Source organism: Lycium ferocissimum, chromosome 5 (genome assembly GCF_029784015.1).
Source record: "Lycium ferocissimum isolate CSIRO_LF1 chromosome 5, AGI_CSIRO_Lferr_CH_V1, whole genome shotgun sequence".
Classification (NCBI taxonomy): Eukaryota; Viridiplantae; Streptophyta; class Magnoliopsida; order Solanales; family Solanaceae; genus Lycium; species Lycium ferocissimum.
The window spans coordinates 8,497,111-8,516,580 of NC_081346.1; the positions used below are offsets into that span (position 1 = coordinate 8,497,111).

A 19,470-nucleotide genomic window follows, 5' to 3' on the forward strand; every position below is an offset into this window, starting at 1 on the left:
TAATAACATATACCTTCTAAAACTTTATTATATTAGTGTTTGCTACGAATACAAAGTCGCACTTCTTTTTTTTAATATTATATTTTTTTAATATGGGTTCAATTTTTTTTTCTAATATTGCTTGATTTTATTAATACACTTTATTTTTTTCCATGAGTTTGGAGATGGTGAGTTCCAATTTTTTTTCTTCCTTTTTTTTTTTAATTGCTCGGTGTTATTTAGTATGGGGCCCACCCCTTTTTTTTAAGGACAACGGACCATAGTCTAAACCCATGCTTTATATATATATATATATATATTTTTTTTTTTATATTGCTTGGTGTTATTTAGTATGGGGCTTGACCATTTATATTTTTGCACTATTTTTATGCATATATATTATGTTCAAAACACGATTAATATAACATTGTAGTTTGTGTCTTCGTATCTAAACCTTTATTATATTAGTGTTTTTACGAATATAAAGTTTTTTTTTTTTTTTTTTGACATTGTTTGTTTTTTTAATATGGGACTTTTTTTTTTTTTTTATTTTTTATATTGCTTGATTTTGTCAATATGTGATGTTATGTTCAAAACACGATTAATATAACGTTGTAGTTTGTTCGTATGTAAAACTTTATTATATTAGTGTTTGCTACTTTAACAAAAGTCCGCACCTTTTTTGTTTGACATTGTTTGTATTTTTAATATGAGATTCACTTTTTTTTTTTTTTTTTTAATATTCTTGATTTTGTTAATACATTTTTTTTCATTATTTGGAGATGGTGGGTTCCACTATTTTATATATATATATATTATTTTAAGTATGTTGTTGTACAATAATTTCATTTCTCTCACTTGGGTTGATACACATGTGACAATAAATTTCATTATTGATTTAATTGTTTGATTTTCTAAGCATTTTTGTATTTTAACTATGTTCGTGTTTTTTTAATATGGGATTCACTTTTTTTTTTTTTTTTTGATACCCCACCTTTTTTTTGTTAATATAGGATCACTTTTTTTTCTTGTGAGTTTGGATGTGGTGGGTTCCACTTGTTTTTCTTCTCTTTTTTTTTTTTTTATCTGTGTGTGGTTGGTGTTTAATATGGGACCCACAATTTTTTTTTTTAAAACCTTTTCTATATAGTAGTAAAGTAATTTTGTCAATATGGGATACTATGTTCAAAACACGATTAATATAACATTGTAGTTTATCTCCGTATTTAAAACTTTATTATATTAGTGTTTGCTACGAATACGCGTCGTGTTTAATATGGGGCCCACATTTTTTTAACGGTTGTTTGTTTTTTTAAATATGGGATTACTTTTTTTTTCAAACAATTTTGTTAATATGGGATCAAATTTTTTTCGAGTTTGGACAATTTTTTTTTAAGTTTAATAATGTTTGTTTTTTTATGGGATTACTTTTTTTTTTTTTTTCAATATTGCTTGATTTTTGTTAATAAATTTTTTTCATGATTGGATCATACTTTTTTTAATCGATATTGTTTAATAGCCCATAATTTTTTAAGTTTAATATGGGGCCCCAGGAAGTGTTTGTTTTTTAAATTAAATTGATTTTTGTTAATATGGGATCCACTTTTTTTTTTTTTTTAATTACGGTGTTATTTAGTATGCCCTTTTTTTTTTAAGGACAAAAATAATATGTAGCTTTATATAGTTTTTTTTTTTTTTTTTTTTTTTTTTATATTGGTTGGTGTTAATGTGTATATATATTAATGTATATTTTTTAATATATATATATATATATATATATATATATATATATATATATATATATAGTATATTCGACGATTAATATAACATTGTAGTTTGTGCTTGTATTAACCTTTATTATAATGTGTAAGTTTGCACTTTTTTTTTTTTTTTGACATTGTTTGTTTTTTTAATATGGGACTAACTTTTTTTATTTTTTATAGGATTTTGTCAATATGGGATATATGTTAAAAGGATTAATATAACATTTAGTTTGGACCTTAGCCCAAACCTAAATTTAATGTAATGTACTTTTTTTCTTTGATGGTATTTTAAATAGGAAAGCTTTTTTGTGCTTACTTGATTTTTGTTAATATGGGATCCACTCTCTTTTCTAAGTTGTTTGGATGTTGCATCACTTTCTGCAGTTATTTAATACTTCCCATTTTTTCTTTCTCCCAAGTTTGTTTTTTCAACTGTATGTTCCTATTTTTTTTCCTTATTTTTTAATATGGGATTCACTTTTTAGACTAAATCCCTAGTTGTTTATTTGCTCAATGGTTTAATAGCAATTGTAAAATTACAATTTTTTTTTATTTAATGATTAATGCATTTTTTTTTTATTTTTTACTAGTTTGCTTACCTAGTAGATAAATTAAGGACCTTAGCCCAAACCTAAATTTAATGTAATGGGCCGGATGCAGAAGAAAGTGGCCCATAAAATAACAAGCTTTGTGCTTAGAGTTCTCGCCAAAACCCTGCTCTCTCCTCTAACTTGTTCCTTTTGCATCACTTTCTGCAGCAAACTTCCCATTTTCTCTTTCTCCCACGGTATCAACTGTATGTTCCTATTTCTTTTCCTTACCGCTATTTAATTAGACTAAATCCCTAGCTCTTTTATTTGCTCAATGGTTTTAGCAGTAAAATACATATTTAATGATGCATTTGTTTTTACTAGTTTGCTTATATAGCTCAAAGTTGTGTTTTAAGCAAACCCTAGGTTTTTTTTTTCCTAGTGGTAAAATAATGTTTTAATGTTGTGCTGCTATACTAATTGCGTTTAATAAGTTAGAATCCTAGTTTTTTTTTTTTTCGTGCAACGGTTTTCTAGTGGTAAAATAGTGGTTTAATGTTGTGTTTGATAAAGCTCAAGGTTGTGGCGGCATGCTAATTTTGCGTTTACTAAGTAAGAACCTATTTTCTGAATATCTTAATTGACTAATTAGAAAAACCTATTTGGGATTATGCAGTGCACCCGCCACCGCCTTATAAATTATCAACCATGGCGGAAGTGGAAGAAAACCCTAATATAGTTGTAGAAGAAGAGTCGATTAAGAAGAAGAGAAAGCGAAATAGAGACAAGAAGAAGAAAATGGTTATAGAAAAAGAGACGAAGAAGGAGAAAGAGAACGAAGACAAAGAAGAGGAGGGGGAAGATGATGATGAAGAACAACAAGAAGTGGATGATGAATTGAAAGCGGAGATTAAGAAAGAGATGAAGAGTGGGTCAGGTATTATGAGTGCGGAGTTGTTTTCTTCTGTTGAAATTTCCGAGCCCACTATGAAGGCAATAAAAGATATGGGATTTGAGTACATGACTCAGGTAAACTACAAGTTTTAATCTTTTTAATCGCCTTGCTATAACTCTACCTCAAAATATGAAAAATGGGATCTTTGATGGCTATGTCAGTTGTTTATTACGTAATTTTCAGATTGCATTTTCTAGTATTTATTATAAGCCTCTCTATCATTACAAGGTAAAGGTAAGGTTTGCGCACACTCCATCCTCCCCAGACCCCGCTTGGTGGGAGTTAGGGATGGCAACAGTGCGGGGCGGGTTTCTGCCATGCTCTTTGCAAACAAAAAGATCCATGTTAACAGTGGAAGTACATTTTCTTTGATTTTTATCATTTTGAAAAATGAGAAAATAAGAGAAAGAGAAAAACATGTTTGGCAAATAGACCAAACATCATAGTTTTATTTGGACATTTCATATTCAAATGGGTCAAGTTATTCAGTCTTTAATACACTTTTCCATTGGAAAACTATAAGATTAATACAGGCTCTATGACTAAAATAAATTCATCAAATTAGCTAAAAAGTATCATTTGCATTGATTCACGATGATAATATCACAATGCAGAATTTTTTATTTATACAAATTTATTAAATACTTGAAGTTTTGTGGGTTGAGACAAAACCTGCACCCCGCCCTGCCCCATTGCCATCCCTAGTGGGAATATACTGGGTATGCTGCTGTTGTTGTTGTAGTAGTACTGTATTTATTATAAGCAGATATCAGCAAAGTGAAATACGTGACACTACAATGAGATATTAATTTGGGGAAAGTAGAAATTACTAATAAATTGAATGATGTTTTAGCTATATTGATTCAGTCTATACATTGTCCGATGTCAACAAGTTATGTTATGTCGGTACTCTTGTCTCAAGTTGCTTGAAGTGATTTTTTTTTCTTTCTCCAGAACTTGAATAGGTAAGTTGATAATGTCCATGAGGATCCTAAGTGCTTGATTTATGTCTCTATTTTGGCTTACTGAATAGCTAACAATCATTGTTCTCGTAAAACAACCCTACCTTAATTGTTTATCTTTGATGTTGAAGATCCAAGCCAGGGCAATTCCTCCTCTTCTGGAAGGCAAGGATGTCCTCGGAGCTGCAAGAACTGGTTCTGGTAAAACACTTGCATTTTTGATACCAGCTGTGGAGTTATTATATCATGTCCACTTTACACCTCGTAATGGAACTGGAGTTGTTGTTATTTGCCCAACAAGAGAACTGGCTATACAGGTAAATACCTAGTCTTTGCTGCCCTTCCTTTTTGCTTGTTTTCTCTTTTTTGTCTTCTTGCTTTTCTGTTTTGAAGAAAGGTGGTTTGGGGGGTGGGGGGTGGGGTAGGGTAGCGGGATGGATGAGTATATGCGGTTAGTTGATATGGCTGATCTCCTTGCCTGCATACTTCTTCTGTCCTAACAAAACTGACCTTCTTTCCCTGTTTGATCTGTCTTTAAACAAACTTGACTTCTCTTAAATGTATTTTTTTTCCTGATGAAGTAAGTGAATGTCATTAAAAGCATCCAGGGATGCAAAGGTTACAACAACAGAGGATTTGTCAATCCAGAATACAATGAGCTTATAGAAATAGAACTAAAGAACTGAGAAAATCCGGGAATGGTTAGCCTAATTAAATAGACTAACCAAACATCAAGCACTAGCCTTAAGAGAACATATTTGAGTTGAAACCCCATCAAAACATCTCCTATTCCTTTCACACCAAAAACTACAAGCTGGGACCATGGTCCAAGTTCTGATGGGATTTTCAACTTTCTAGAGGTCCAACTGACGTAGGCTTCTCCGACAGTGAGAGGCATGGACCAGCTGAGGCCAAAAATAGCTAGGAACATGTTCCAAAAATGTAAATTATTGTTCCACAATTCAAACTAATTTAACCTGGTGTTGCTTTAGAATTTGTGAACTTGACTTTGACATATGAATTACTAGCAATTGGCATTTTCACAGAGCAAAACATTTAATTAAATATTTTTTAACCAAAAGTTGAGATAATAATCTATCCTTTTACTCTTCATATGGCTGAGGTCAAATTAGGTCTGGTTCTGGGAATAAAGATGCATGTTTGAGTCATCTACATCTAGATGCATAAAGGAACTGGAATAGCCTTAAATTCTTATCATAAATGAGTTATTCTTCAGCTTTATTGATCCTATAACAGTTTTAAATCTCTCTTGCTGACTTCCTGTGGGACTAAAACAAACAGTGCAAAATGTGGTAAGTAGTAAATCACTTGATGTCAGTTCACCTTATTAGCTTGTTCATAGGCCATAGAATCTAGGTACAAAGAAAATTTACTGTTTACAGGGCTGTTGCAAAAAAAATTCCAATTCTTGAAGATCATATATGTTACTATCACAAGTTTTTGTGGTTCAACTATATTAAATTTGTTAACAAACTATGAAAGTACTACATTGTTGGACAGTGGTTGCCCATTTAGAGTTTGTGTTTCAAGGCTCACCTACAATTTTAATGACTCAGACGCATGCTGTGGCAAAGGACCTTCTCAAGTATCACTCGCAGACTCTCGGGTTGGTTATTGGTGGTTCAGCAAGAAGAGCAGAGGCAGACCGTATAGCAAAAGGGGCTAATCTCTTAGTAGGCACCCCTGGTCGACTTCTTGATCACCTTAGAAATACCAAGGGCTTCATTTATAAGAACCTTAAGGTACTTGCGTCTTTCAAGCAGCTAGTTATTTCTATTTATGTCATTTCTTAATACGATATCAATTATTCTCTATGCCCACCCATGATATTTATTAGATTTTACCTTACAAGTTATTCATAACTTTACTTTAGCCTGTGTCCAAGGATCAATGTGGTTTCTGAAATTAGTGCCTAAACTTGCAGTGTCTCGTGATTGATGAAGCTGACAGGATTTTGGAAGCGAACTTTGAAGAAGACATGCAGCAAATTCTTAAACTTCTACCAAAGGAGGTAGTCACCAAAGCAGTAGTGTTACCTACTTAGTCTTATGAGAACTATAGCTTTGTGAAATTGTTATCCACAATGATAGTCAATTTTAAGATTAAAATAAGTACGATTTCCTGTGTTGGGTCTTCTTAATGATTTTAATTAGAACTAAGTAGAGTACAAATATGCATTTTGTTTTGCCCTTGCAAGTTCTCGGTGGTGATTTTTTTCTGCATTAATATAAACTCATGGCTGATGTTAATGTTCTTAAATGCGCGTGGATGCTTGGAGTTAAAACGGATATTTTTTTCAACTCTTTGACTAATGACTACCAATGTGTGCAAAACCAGGCATGAACGCGTGAAAAGCTCATGTATCACTTGTTGGCTAATGTAATTTCTAGATGTTGTTACTCCGGAACTTGTGTTTGCTGTCACTATATCTGGTAGTTCATTGCATGTCTTGTTTCTCTGTTATTTATGTTCAACTAATTGTGTATTTGTTATTCTGAGTTAAACTAATATGCTAGTTGCTGTACAGGGGAGGCAGACTGCTCTCTTTTCGGCCACACAGACAAAAAAGGTATTCTAAAAGCCTCTAGTTTTTCATGGTCCTCCTAGCTGAAAAGCAAGTAGTAACTTCCTGCTTTCAATTGCATTTGTCTTGAACTTTAAACATAATTTTGGAAACAGAAAAGAGATAGGGATCTTCATTAAGAGACTTCTGAAAGTAATAATACATGTCATGTCATATATGTGAAAAACTTTCTTCCTGAGTGAAGCTACATTAAATTAAGAGACTTCTTGTGTCTTTTTTGGTGAAATACAAATTTATGACGATGAAAGTGAAAAAGATAGACAGAATAAATGAGGTTGACTGAGTGTCTCAATCTGTTCATTGTTTTCAGGTTGAGGACCTTGCACGCTTATCTTTGACAGCTCCTATCTACATTGATGTGGACGATGGAAGGAGGAGGGTATGTACTCACTCATTTCTTTCCTCCCAGTATATGTTTAATTTTAAGATCATGTTGTAAGTCTGTTTGAATATATGGTCAATTCAGGTCACGAACGAAGGGCTACAACAAGGATACTGTGTTGTCCCAAGTGCCAGGAGATTTATTCTCCTTTATTCATTCTTGAAGAGGAACCTGTCAAAGAAAATAATGGTCTTCTTCTCATCTTGCAACTCTGTCAAGTTTCATTCCGAACTTCTTCGCTATATCAAGATTGAATGCCATGATATTCACGGGAAGCAAAAGCAGCAAAAACGAACATCTACCTTTTTTGAGTTCTGTGAAGCAAAGAAGGGCATCTTGTTATGCACGGATGTCGCAGCCCGTGGTCTGGATATTCCTGCTGTGGTATGTTGCTTCCCCTCTTATCAAAGCAGTCTGTGGTCTATTCTCGGCTGGAACCTGTATATGAAGTCGGTGGGAGAGTGAAGACATTTCACTGTTTCTTCTCTTTATCTGGGATTTCGGGCATGGGGTTGGGAAAGTGAAACAAATCTTTAATCGAAGAAAGAGAAAATGTAGTTGGTGCTTAATTCCTTCTGCTTCTCTTAGCTAGTCGTGCTATAATTGTACTTCTCTATTTTCACTTTTATGTGTTCTATTTGATTTGGAAGGTAGTTGTTGATACATTTTTATTAGAAGTAAATATGTTTTTTACAGTACAACTTATGAAGTGAGAAAATCAGTGACATGCTTCCGCATTTAAATATACATCTCACGGCTCTCTCCCTTTGAAATGTAGTAATAGAAGAATAATATTGATTCTTGTTATGTCTCTCTTTTCAGGATTGGATTGTGCAGTTTGATCCCCCTGATGAACCCAAGGTAATAAACACTTTATTTTATGGGTTTTCGGATTTGGGTATGAAGGGATAAATTCTTGTTCCTTCTAATGATTTGATGTGTAAACAATACAGGAATATATACATAGAGTTGGACGAACAGCACGTGGTGAAGGTGCTAAAGGAAATGCCTTGCTTTTCTTGATTCCCGAGGAGTTGCAGTTTCTTAAGTACCTGAAGGTCTCTTCACAATTGCACTCTTAAATTTACAGAAGATGAAACATCTGTTAGAATGTTAAATGTGTTGTCAGAAGCATTGATCCCTTGAATTAGGAGCTAGGAGCTGTGGTACTTGAAAATATTTTTACCAAGTATAAGTGATATATGCTTAATCTAATCTGGTAAAAGCGTGGGCTAGAAGTTGGAACTCTGCAAACTGATTTTCCCATTCTGATTGTTAATTTTCTTGAATTTTGCTTTTCAAACTGTTTCCTGATGACTTCCAGTGGTAACTGGGAAGAGCAGTTGAGTTTTTCAATGTTGCTTATATAATTGTGGATTTGTGTTCATAGTCTAATGTGCAGTGCTTTTACGACAGGCGGCAAAAGTGCCTGTAAAAGAATATGAATTTGATCATAAGAAGCTGGCCAATGTGCAGTCACTCCTGGTAAATCTATGGCGGCTGCTTGTATTTTTTTTTTTTTTTTTTAAATCTTTAGCCAACCAGTGTTTTTTTATATCTTATGAGGATCTTTGTGCTGAAAGAAAAATTGAAACAATTTGTTCAGGAAAAATTGGTTGCCAACAACTATTACCTGAACCAGTCGGCTAAAGAGGCATATAGGTCTTATTTACTATCATATAATTCTCACTCCATGAAGGAAATATTCAATGTTCACCGACTTGATCTACAGGTACGTAATCTTGTTTCTTTTTCCAGTGTTGTGGTGGATGCATTCTCGTAGACGTATAATTCTTAAGAAATAAGAAAATGGATGACTTTGGTTATAAAGATTGATTCATCTTAGTGCAGCGCCAAAAATGCTACTTAGAAGTTTATGGTTTATTACTTTTTCTTACATAAGATGTATGGTTTATTCAATTATGATACAGGGATGAAATACGCGGTTCTATGTAGGATGCATTAATGTCCCGTCATATAAAGCATTAATGTAAATTGTGAAGAATAAGTTTCTAATGCTGGAATTGCACATGTATTTGAATACCACCAAATAAGTGGAGATAGGTATTACTTTGATCCAGAAATTACTTAACGGATAAAATATGTGTTCTGCAGGCTGTAGCTTCTTCGTTCTGTTTTTCTAATCCTCCAAAAGTACACCTCAACATAGATAGCAATGCATCCAAGTTCAGGCAGAAAAAGCGTAAAGTTGAAGGAAGTCGAAATGGGTTCAGTGAGGGCAATCCCTATGGAAAGAAAGGAGGTGACGATACGAGGCAGTTTGTAAGATATTAGGGAAGATCGTCTGCAGCAGCAGAGGTTTCTGCACCCGATGCATGTCTCCAAATGTATAATTTTTCTCTAATGTAAACTTATTACATGGAAGAGGTCATAGTTGAAGCATTTCGCCTTCTGGCTAGGACACTTTGATTTTTTTGGATTTGGTCCACAATTTTGTCTAGGCATTGCCAAAGTGAGTAGAGACGCTTGTCTTGTTTATTTTTTCAGTTATGATATGAACAATTTCCTTGTGATAAAGGTTTTGTCAGCAGTTTTTTCTTTTTGAGGCTTATATCTGCTGGCAACTGCTGTATAAGACAAACTGGGCCCTCATCTGCACAAACTAGGAATCAATGATGGCGGGCTGGGTTAAGCCGTGTTTTCCTGCCATTTATTTAATCAGCTTACGTACCAGTTGCTCATTCAAGAACGAACTTTTGTGTCAACTTAGATATAAGGGTTCAGGTATAAGTTAAGGTTTCGAAACTTGTTAGAATACTTTCGCAAGTTGCAAATATTGAATAATTGGAAAGATTTTTTTCTAATGGAATTTTGTTATAAAACATATAGAAAATTTTATTCGTCCTTTTTTAAATCAAGTGTCACCTTAATGTTTCATGTCAAAAGTGAAGTTAAAAAAAATTAATTTATGCCAAAAGAATGTTGGAATTAAAGGAATTTTTTCATACTTAAATTTATTTAATATTTATCAAGCGCATCCTTTTATATTGAAATTTGACGCTTATTCTCCGGTTAATCTTTGTATCGCAATAATCCTCCAGTGAACTTGAAGGAGCTTCATGAGATCAGTCACAACTTTGCACTGAAGAGAAAGTGACATGATCTAATTCCTTCACGATGAAGATTAAGAATAAATGCAATATTTCTTTTTTAACTTTAAAAAGATGAACCTATTTTGTCATTTTTAAGAGTGTTGTTTTCATGCTGCAAAAGCTTTTTAGTACCTTTTATCATAGAAAAAAGAAAAGAAAAGATCACTATTCATTCGAGTTTGAATAGCTACTAAGCTAAGTGCCTAAGCCACGTTAAATTACTGTTTTATTCTTTTTAATGGTAAAAGATAAAGAACCAGTACTCTGATCAGCAAGGATAAAATCTCAGAAAACAGGCGGTTAATACATTAAATGCCTAAGAAGATAAGTTTTTTTTATGTGGTCCTGCTCCTACATGAACTTTTAGAACAAGTTACTACTTATCCCCAAAACAGGGTGTGCATATTGATTTTGTCAGTGTTATTTCTATAGAAAATTTAGAAAGAAAGAAAACTTCTAGTAGACTGCAATACCCTTCCAAAAATCATTAATACCAATAATTAATCTGCCCCATGTGAAATCCCAATACAGTAGTCCACCATCGGAATGCAAACCAAGAAAAAAAGAAAAAAATAGATAAGCTGGCCGACATAAAATATAAAAACAATAAACTAGTACTTTTTTATTAATAAAACAAAATTCCTTTGCCTCTAACACTTGCTTCCTCCCAAAGCAAAATCTAAATAAACTAATTACTCACCTTAATTATAATTTCAAAAATTATAAATACGAATAACTATTGACCAAGTATTATGGTGACACGTCCACGTAGTGGCACACGTTATTTCCAAAAACATTACTTAACCAAATACATCACGAAACCATTCAAGTAAGAAGGTCAAAATAGGAAATCAACAAAATAAAAAGACCGTATCCAACGAACCCAAACCCAAAACCCTTAACCGCCAACTCACACGCCTTCCCACACAAGTAAAAAAAAAAGGACGCAACAAAACATCGGCTCATAAAAACTTTGTGCTATACAACAAAAAAAGAAAGAAAACAAAACCAAAAATCAACTTCACCGCCCACTTTAAAGCAAGCAAGTAATATAAACTTGTGGCGGTGTTTACCGTTGGCTTTCTTTCTTATTAATTCTCCCTTTGTTTCATTTCTTCATTTCTTTGTCCCAAGTTATCAAACTATAATCCCACTTCTTCTTTGATTTGGTTTTACAAAAAAAGAAGCTATATAATTTCACCTACCCATTAACAATCTTTGATTCGACAATGTGCTTTTTGTTCTTGACCATTTAAATCTTCTAAGCAAGTATTGATTCTTTCTGATTTTTTCATTGTGAATATTCTCTTTTTCCCTACTTTACATTCTGTTTTGCATAGGTTCTTTTCTTAGCTCCCTTCAATTGCATTCAATCAAGAATCAAATTCTCTACTTAAATTCCAATAGGATATCTTTACTTCTTGGAGTTATTCTTCAATGGAGAACTTTGTGAAGCCAGAGTTCTTCTCTCTTCTTCATCAAGAATACCCCACAAATCACAAGATTATGGCTAATTCAAGTATGTATCAATTTGCCGAATCTACAAGTTCAAGCAATAATGACGTGGAAGATCCAGAAGTTTCTGATTCAGAGAGTTCTGTTGTTGGTTCGGAACATCAAGAAAGAACCACTGGTTTGATGAGAATTGATGAAGGTGACAGGTTACATGGAATTATAAGCAAGAAGTTATTATCTGGTTTGGGTTGTTTTGAATCATCAACGCAAGTTACGGCAATTCATAAAGAAACTTGCTCTAGTTTCACCAAGCAAGCGAAACTTCAATCTTTGGTTATTTTTTCTAAAGCTGTGGAGAAGAAAAATGGAGGAAATGCTAATGTGAAGTATGCTTGGTTTGGAGCTTCGAAAGATGAGATTAACAACATATTATCACATGGTTTTTCTCATCCATTGAATAATGGAGCTTATTCTCAAGCCATATGCCTTTCTCCTGATGATAATCCTCTCGATTGGTACGTATTTGACAATTGATTAAGTGTTTTTAATTGACTTAAGGTTCGCCTATTGAGTTATGATTTTTGGGTCGTGACAATTTGTTATCAGAGCCCCTAGGTTCACCGGTGCAATATATCTTCTTTTGTTGTTTTCGGTATTTCAAGATTTTAATTCTTTTCATGTTAACTGATTCTTGAATTTTTATGTTTTTGTTGCAGTCTGCAAACTGCTGTTCCTGATAAAAATGGGATAAGGCATCTATTGCTTTGTCGTGTGATATTGGGAAAAAGTGAAGTTGTTCTCCCTGGAACAGGACAGTGTCATCCAAGTTCTGAAGAATTTGATACAGGGGTTGATAATTTACTTTCTCCTAGAAAGTATATTGTGTGGAGTAGTCACATGAACAGTTATGTCTTCCCAGAATTTATGGTCAGTTTCAGAGTTGCACCTCATGTCAAAGGTGAGCATAATTTGCAGTGCCTTAAGCATTAAAGAGAATTAGAATGTAGAAGATTGTGCTTAGATTGTTGTTGTCATTTTTTCAGAGTCTCAAAGGAATGGAGTTCCTATTAGAAATCCAAAATCACCTTGGATTACATTTCCTTCACTGATATCTGCTCTATCGAAATTCTTGCCGCCTCACACTGTCAAATTGATTACGAAATATCATAGCGATCACAAGGTATGCACTTGAAGTTCTTTGACCACACTATAATTTGTATGTGTCTACAATTTTTTTGTACAGTTGTTCAAATCTAGTTCTGTTTTCAGGAGAGGAAGATCACAAGACGAGATTTGATTCAGCAAGTGAGGAAACTAGCAGGAGATGAGTTGTTAACTGCAATCATCAAGTCCTGCAAGAATAAGGTATGAATATTTACTTCCAAGAAAATTTTTTGCTTACAAAAATGTGGCATTGAGTAAATATACTGATTGTTCAAGCCTTAATGATGTTCTTACATACAGAGAAGTAAGTAAGTTACTCCAGTTTTAGTTGATTCATGCCTTAATTTCTCTTTAAACGAATATTTGACACATTTTTGCTTGTTTCATGATCATGATTGAAACAGAATTTGCTGCCATATGTTTGTAAATACTTAACTGATACTACACGTTGTGCCACACAGTCAAAACTAGGAAGCATTTGCTAGTTTTTTTACGATCATTATTTATTGATCAACTGACTTGTTTGTCCTCGATTTTCGCAGCATAACAAAGGATCACCTGGAAACTCATCCAGCACCAGCTCAATTAAATCTGACCAAAGAGATGGAAGATGTTGTGCTTGCCGAAAGAGTTGAATAATTTTCTGGACGAATATATGGATGGAAGCAGAGATAATGAAACGTTGTAAGATCGACACCTACTAACCAAAGCTAAATGTGTGACACAAAGGAGGACTAGCTGCTGTGATTCATGCGATGAAAATGATATCTTCTGACAAATTAGTCTTTGACGTTTAGCTCAATTCCCCTCTAACCTGTGTTGCTGTATCTCTTCACACGCTGTTTTTTGCTTTGTACCCCAAAGTTGTCTTAGAGCAACAGTGTCTACCACCAATGTAATAGATAGTTGTAATAGTTGATCAATTCTTGTTGATGGAAGAGTAAACACCAAATTACTATCCAATTATGAATCCATTTTTTTAATACCCTTATTCCCCATCGCTGCCGTAACGTGGGCTTATCTTACTATACTCGCGGAAGGAACAATAAGCAGTTTAAGCAGGTTACGCTTCAATAATATTTCATTTGCTCTAATAATGTATTATCAAGTACTCTTCACTATTTCAGTTAGGATTTAGGTTCTACCTTTTGGTAATATTATCAAGCAGTATTCTTCACTATTTCAGTTCTACCTTTTCCTACATACTAGTGATGGTTCCTAAAGATTCAATACGACCACTAAGTCTATGTTACTTCGATTTTGGTCATTAAGTGGGCGGTTTAAAAGTTCTGTTTGACTTTTTTTGATGTCGTGGGGGAGGTATTAGCCTTTCTAACACATATTCAATCGTATCGACACAGCTCCTCTGACTTGTTTCTTGTTTTCAATCAGAGCATCAAGCAGCGCAAGCCATATATTTGCAAGATCTGGCGAACTACATTGGGCACCAAGACAATTACACATTACTATTTATTGCAAACTGTCACTATACCAAATTCATGTGAAGTTTCAATAGCTTAGGCTTTGATATATTTATACTTCAATCGATAACTGAACTGTAGTTGATGCTAAAACTGTTGTAAATATTACTAAGGTGCGATGTCCATTCCTTATTTTGTCAGGTTTTAGTAAAGTAACTTGAGACCCCAGTAACTTTTCATAGAATTAACTTGAAACCCAAGTAACTTTTCATAGAAAAAAAAAAAAAGGTTCTATTTCTTTCCTTACGAATTACTAGTATCCCCTTTTAAGAACATAGTTTTTTAGAACCATGGTATCAATTAGGCTTATATACATAGTTTTTTCGGACCATGGTATCAATTAGGCTTATATTCATTTGCCTGAACAGAAACCTACTAGAATTAGGATTGAGATCTCGGATAATACAAAATTAAAGCCAAACAATGTTATATTACTAATAGAGAAAATACACAAATACCCCCAACGTATACTCGGATTAATTATGACGCACCCAACCTTTGCGGGCGACCTATTACCCCCTGGCCTTATTTTTTCTGTATTTTTGTACACTTTTTGGCTGACGTGGCACAAAAAAATTTTGATGCCCAGTTGCACAGTGGAGAGTGTTGCACACTCTCCGCCACATCGGCACGTCGCTTTGCCACATTAGTGCCACTTTTCCTTTATTTTTTTCATTTGATTTTTCTTTTATTAATTATATTTACACTAATTAACCTCTAATCAACTATTAAACCCTCCATTAATTTTATCTTCTTCTTCTTCTTCTTCTTCTTCTTCTCAAGAAATTAATCAACCCATATTCTTTCTCCATTAACACACACACATTCAACCCATTTTCTTCCTCCATTAACACACACACACATTCAACCCATTTTCTTCCTCCATTAACATACACACATTCAATTTCTTTCATCAATCATAAATATTTTTTCAAGAAATCAACCAACCCATTTTGTTCTTCCATTAACACACACATATTCAACCCATTTTCTTCCTCCATTAACACACACACATTCAACACATTTTTTCCTCCATTAACACACACACATTGAAGGGCAACCAGTCCATTTAAAGGGCAGTTCGTGCAATTTCTTCATTGTTTATTTTGAAGAAATAAACAATATAAACAATGAAGGGCAGTTCGTGCAATAAACATTGAAGGGAAACCAGTCCATTTGAAGGGCAATTCGTGCAATAAACATTTATGGAAGTATTATGGAAGTGGATCTTGAAATTTTTGATTAGTTGAATTTATAATTTTCATAGAAATATCAATACAAACAAGGTTAGGATGAGAGATATGAACATGATTCAAGATTGATCGGAAAAAATGAAAGTTCGCCAGAAAAAATGGAAGCTCATCGGAAACAATGGTCCTCGTCGGAAATAATGGTCGCAACTTGAAATTATGCAAATTGATGTGTTGGTGACGATAAAGAGGAAAGAGAGAATAAAGTTTGAGAAAGAATAGGGGAAAATAAAAAAAAGGGTAAAGAAAATCTATAAGGGAAACTCTTTTAGTCGGTCAAGCGGAATCATCCCTTCAGAAGATTTATCCTGATTTTAAGAAATGAAAGGTATATATTAGGAACTTCAAATGGGGGCGCTAAAAAGGCTTTGGGAAAGTAGTCATGCTACTTCTTGTGTTTATTTTTATCATTTTATAGAATTAAGTTTTATATACATGTATGGAGAAATTTACTCATGTAGTGTTGACTATATTTATATAAAGTCGTTCTGTCATTAATTCATTATGGTGATGTTTATCAACACAATAACTATAACTAAAACCTAGAAAACATAAATGTGAAGCCCCCAAAAACCCTAGCTGTTAGCATATTAAAGCCCAAATTACACCGTTTCCTGAAGCCCGCATGTGCCCGCATCGCTTATATTATAGGAATTTTTACGTGTTATAGCTACTTCTAATACATAATTAGTGATAATAACTACCTTTTATTTTAATTACTAATAATAACTAAATACTTTTCTAATTTAACTATTATAGCTATACAGTAATTTTTGAATTACCATTTCATAAATACACCTAAAATTAGCACCCCCAATCCCATATCCCCTTTTAATGGTAACAATATTAATCACTTAATATACATTACCATTCTCTCTCCTTTTTCATAACTTCTTACCTTTTATGATCGTCTTCTTCCTCTCTTCACCCGGTTTCCGCAAAAATTTCACTTCCATTCTCACCAATCAAGAAGATTTTATCTTTTTTTTTTCAAAAAAAAAGGAAAAAGAAGCCTTAAAGTAACGTTCTATCCCATCTCCTTTGTTTCGTCTATTTGTGTTATTATTCTTCCACAAAATCAACTTGGTGGAAGTGATTGTTTTTGCTTCAGGCCATGGTGGTGGTTATGGCGGCGCACACGAGAGAAGGGGAGAGAGAAAGTTTTTTAGGGTTTTGAGAAGACGAAAAATATATGTATTTGTGTATGTTCTATGATATAACTACCAATTGTTGTGGTTGGTGGTGTATTTTTGTAAGTTTTTCTATATATTTGTGTATTTTGTTCAAATTAATTATCATCTAGTTTTAAATATACGCAAATACATGGTAAGTTTCTATATATTTATGTATTTTGTTCAAATTAATCCCATCAAATACATGGGTGATGTAAATTGTTACTCACACAAATACATGAGATTTAATTTAAAATACATGGGGTTTGATTGAAACTTCAAATACATTAGTTATATCAAATACATGGGTAAATAAAAACGAAATCAATATTGAAAACTTCAAATACATTACCACTAAATACATGGGTGATGCAAATTGTTACTCACACAAATACATGATATTTAATATAAAATACATGGAGTTTGATTGGAAACGTCAAATACATTAGTTATGCTATCAAATACATGGGTAAATAAAAAACGAAATCAATATTGAAAACTTCAAATACATTGTTGTTGATTGATCGTGTTTGTTTTGTCAATGTATTTTCGAGGTGTTGAAGATTTAATTTGAAATTTGAATTTTTACGTTTGAATTGAAGAATGCATGGAAGAAGAGAAACTACAGGAGATTTTGCGGAAAAGAAGGTAAAAAATATCTTAATTACTCATTTAATACCACCAGCCCAAATTACTTTTTTTTACCGCATGCTCATGTATTTCGGCAACAAATACATGCGAGAACATACACAAATCAATTTCGACTTTTAGCTACAGCTACAAATGGTAGGAAGCTACAATAAGGTAGTCATTTGAGAAATTTTACCTATATTATATGTCTTCACCAGGAACCGTAGATGACATAAATTCTAACAACTGCTCATGTCTCTTTGATATAATGTTGCAACTCTCCAAACGGATGCCACTGTTTGAAAAATACAACCACATCCCTATATATAAACCATTCATAGACCGTATGTTTCAGGCAATTCCTCACATCCTGATCTCTCATTCAAAGCTTGCAAATACTTGTTGCCAATTTCAGACATCCTCTTCTATATCTTCCTTACATTGTTATTGAATATGGCCTATTCTCTTCTTTCAGAGTTGAATCCTAATAGGGATGATTGGATGGTCCGAGTCCGAGTTTGCCGAATGTGGGAGTTTATTAATTTCAAACGAAGCCGAGATTTGGTTAGCCTGGACCTCATACTTATAGATGAACAGGTAATATAAGATTCACCTATTTTATATATTGATTTTCTAATTACTTACTGTCAAAACACATAACGGCTTTCTTTTATCAGGATAATCTGATGCACGCGGTCATCTGGAAGAATCAGGTTAACAGGTTCCGGGATAAGTTGAGTGAAGGCTCGGTTATCATTATTCGGAACTTCAAAGTTACTGACAGTACTACGGGGGTATATACACTAGTGTCAAGTAATTTTCGAATAACTGCTGTCCAACAAGTACATGAAGATATGATAGCAAGTCTGCGATTGAGTTAACAAAGAATTCAGTTTTTCATGGCCGCAGCAAACACATCGACATTAAATATCACTTCATTCGTGATTTGGTTCAAGATAAGGAGATAGTTGTTGATTATTGCAAGACTGCAAAACAAGTTGCTGATGTTTTCACAAAGCCATACTTTTGAGATCAGCTAGTTTTCTCTTCTCCATGTGTACTATCTTAAAAGAAGAATTTTACAAGATTAAAGTTTATCCTAATTATAATGCTGACAATATTGCTGCTTGAAAAGCCTATTAGAAACATGAATGGAGATGGAAGAAGCTAGCAACTATGGAATAAACATCTCTCTTAAGTTACCTAACTACATGATATTAGAGCATTACCTAACGATCTGACAGTCAAGTTGTACTAACCTGTTCAACATATGCTAAGATAAGGTGGTGTAACATACACTAACAGAAGTGCATATAAACAGTTGGAGAACTAAGGAGAAAGAGTAGGACAAAGTGTTAAGGTCAAGGATTGAGAGAATGCAAAAGGAAAGAAAAAACAAGACAGCAAGTTGAGTGTGGGTTTACGGGATTTTTTTTTTTTTTGGGGATCATTATATTGAGGAACAACAAAGCAAGCCGAAACCTAGAAGCTTTTGGTATTTCTGCGGCTAAACCGAAACCTAGAAAACTGGGGCTTTCGATTCCAGCTATAAATAATCCCCTTTGGTTTCCCCTGCCCTCTCAATGAATTCATTCATGGCGAACTCAGCGGTATGCCCTTCCCTCCCAATGACAATAATTGGAGCCGATGCTTTATCAATCTTATCTTCAATCTTGTCTTTGTCTTCTTCAAGGGACGTTTCTAGTCCTCCAGAAAGAAGATCAGTGATTCCTTGGTTGATGCTGCTGCCGGAAGGCACTGTTTACAAATTCTACCGACGGGCTGAAGGCGATGTCATACAGGTTGAGCAGAGCCAACAGGCTCCTGACGGTGACTCCTCTTGTTTGGGATCATTATATCAGGGTTGGCTTGTTTATATACAGCAAAAAGATTGTCAAGTGTTTCTATTTAACCCACTCTCCGGGAAAAGGATCAACCTTCCGTCTGTTGACACCCTTCCTGTTGTTACGGGCGTCGTTCGGAACAGCCAGTCTGGTTTGATCGAAAGCTTTCTTAACTACAAATCCCT

At 33.8% G+C, this 19,470-nt stretch overlaps 2 protein-coding genes across 3 annotated transcripts; both read left to right on the plus strand.

Moving 5' to 3' along the window:
• The first annotated feature begins 2,404 nt into the window (after positions 1-2,404).
• LOC132055817 (DEAD-box ATP-dependent RNA helicase 51-like) lies at positions 2,405-9,727 on the plus strand. Of its 2 annotated transcripts, none has more exons than XM_059447815.1 (13): positions 2,405-2,529; positions 2,949-3,301; positions 4,321-4,506; positions 5,767-5,952; positions 6,135-6,221; positions 6,738-6,779; positions 7,105-7,173; positions 7,261-7,560; positions 7,999-8,037; positions 8,130-8,234; positions 8,593-8,661; positions 8,783-8,908; positions 9,292-9,727. In XM_059447815.1, exons 2-13 carry the CDS (start codon positions 2,981-2,983, stop codon positions 9,469-9,471), a joined length of 1,710 nt encoding a protein of 569 aa, XP_059303798.1. In that variant the 5' UTR covers positions 2,405-2,529; positions 2,949-2,980; the 3' UTR covers positions 9,472-9,727. The 2 variants fall into 2 exon arrangements, with proteins under 2 accessions (XP_059303798.1, XP_059303799.1); XM_059447816.1 differs by having other exon boundaries at positions 2,456-2,538.
• Positions 9,728-11,289: 1,562 nt separating this feature from the next.
• LOC132055818 (probable inactive poly [ADP-ribose] polymerase SRO5) lies at positions 11,290-13,871 on the plus strand. Its single transcript, XM_059447818.1, has 5 exons — positions 11,290-12,259; positions 12,461-12,702; positions 12,788-12,924; positions 13,014-13,109; positions 13,451-13,871. The coding sequence occupies exons 1-5, from the start codon at positions 11,727-11,729 to the stop codon at positions 13,541-13,543; spliced, it is 1,101 nt and encodes a 366-aa protein (XP_059303801.1). The 5' UTR covers positions 11,290-11,726; the 3' UTR covers positions 13,544-13,871.
• The last annotated feature ends 5,599 nt before the right edge of the window (positions 13,872-19,470 follow it).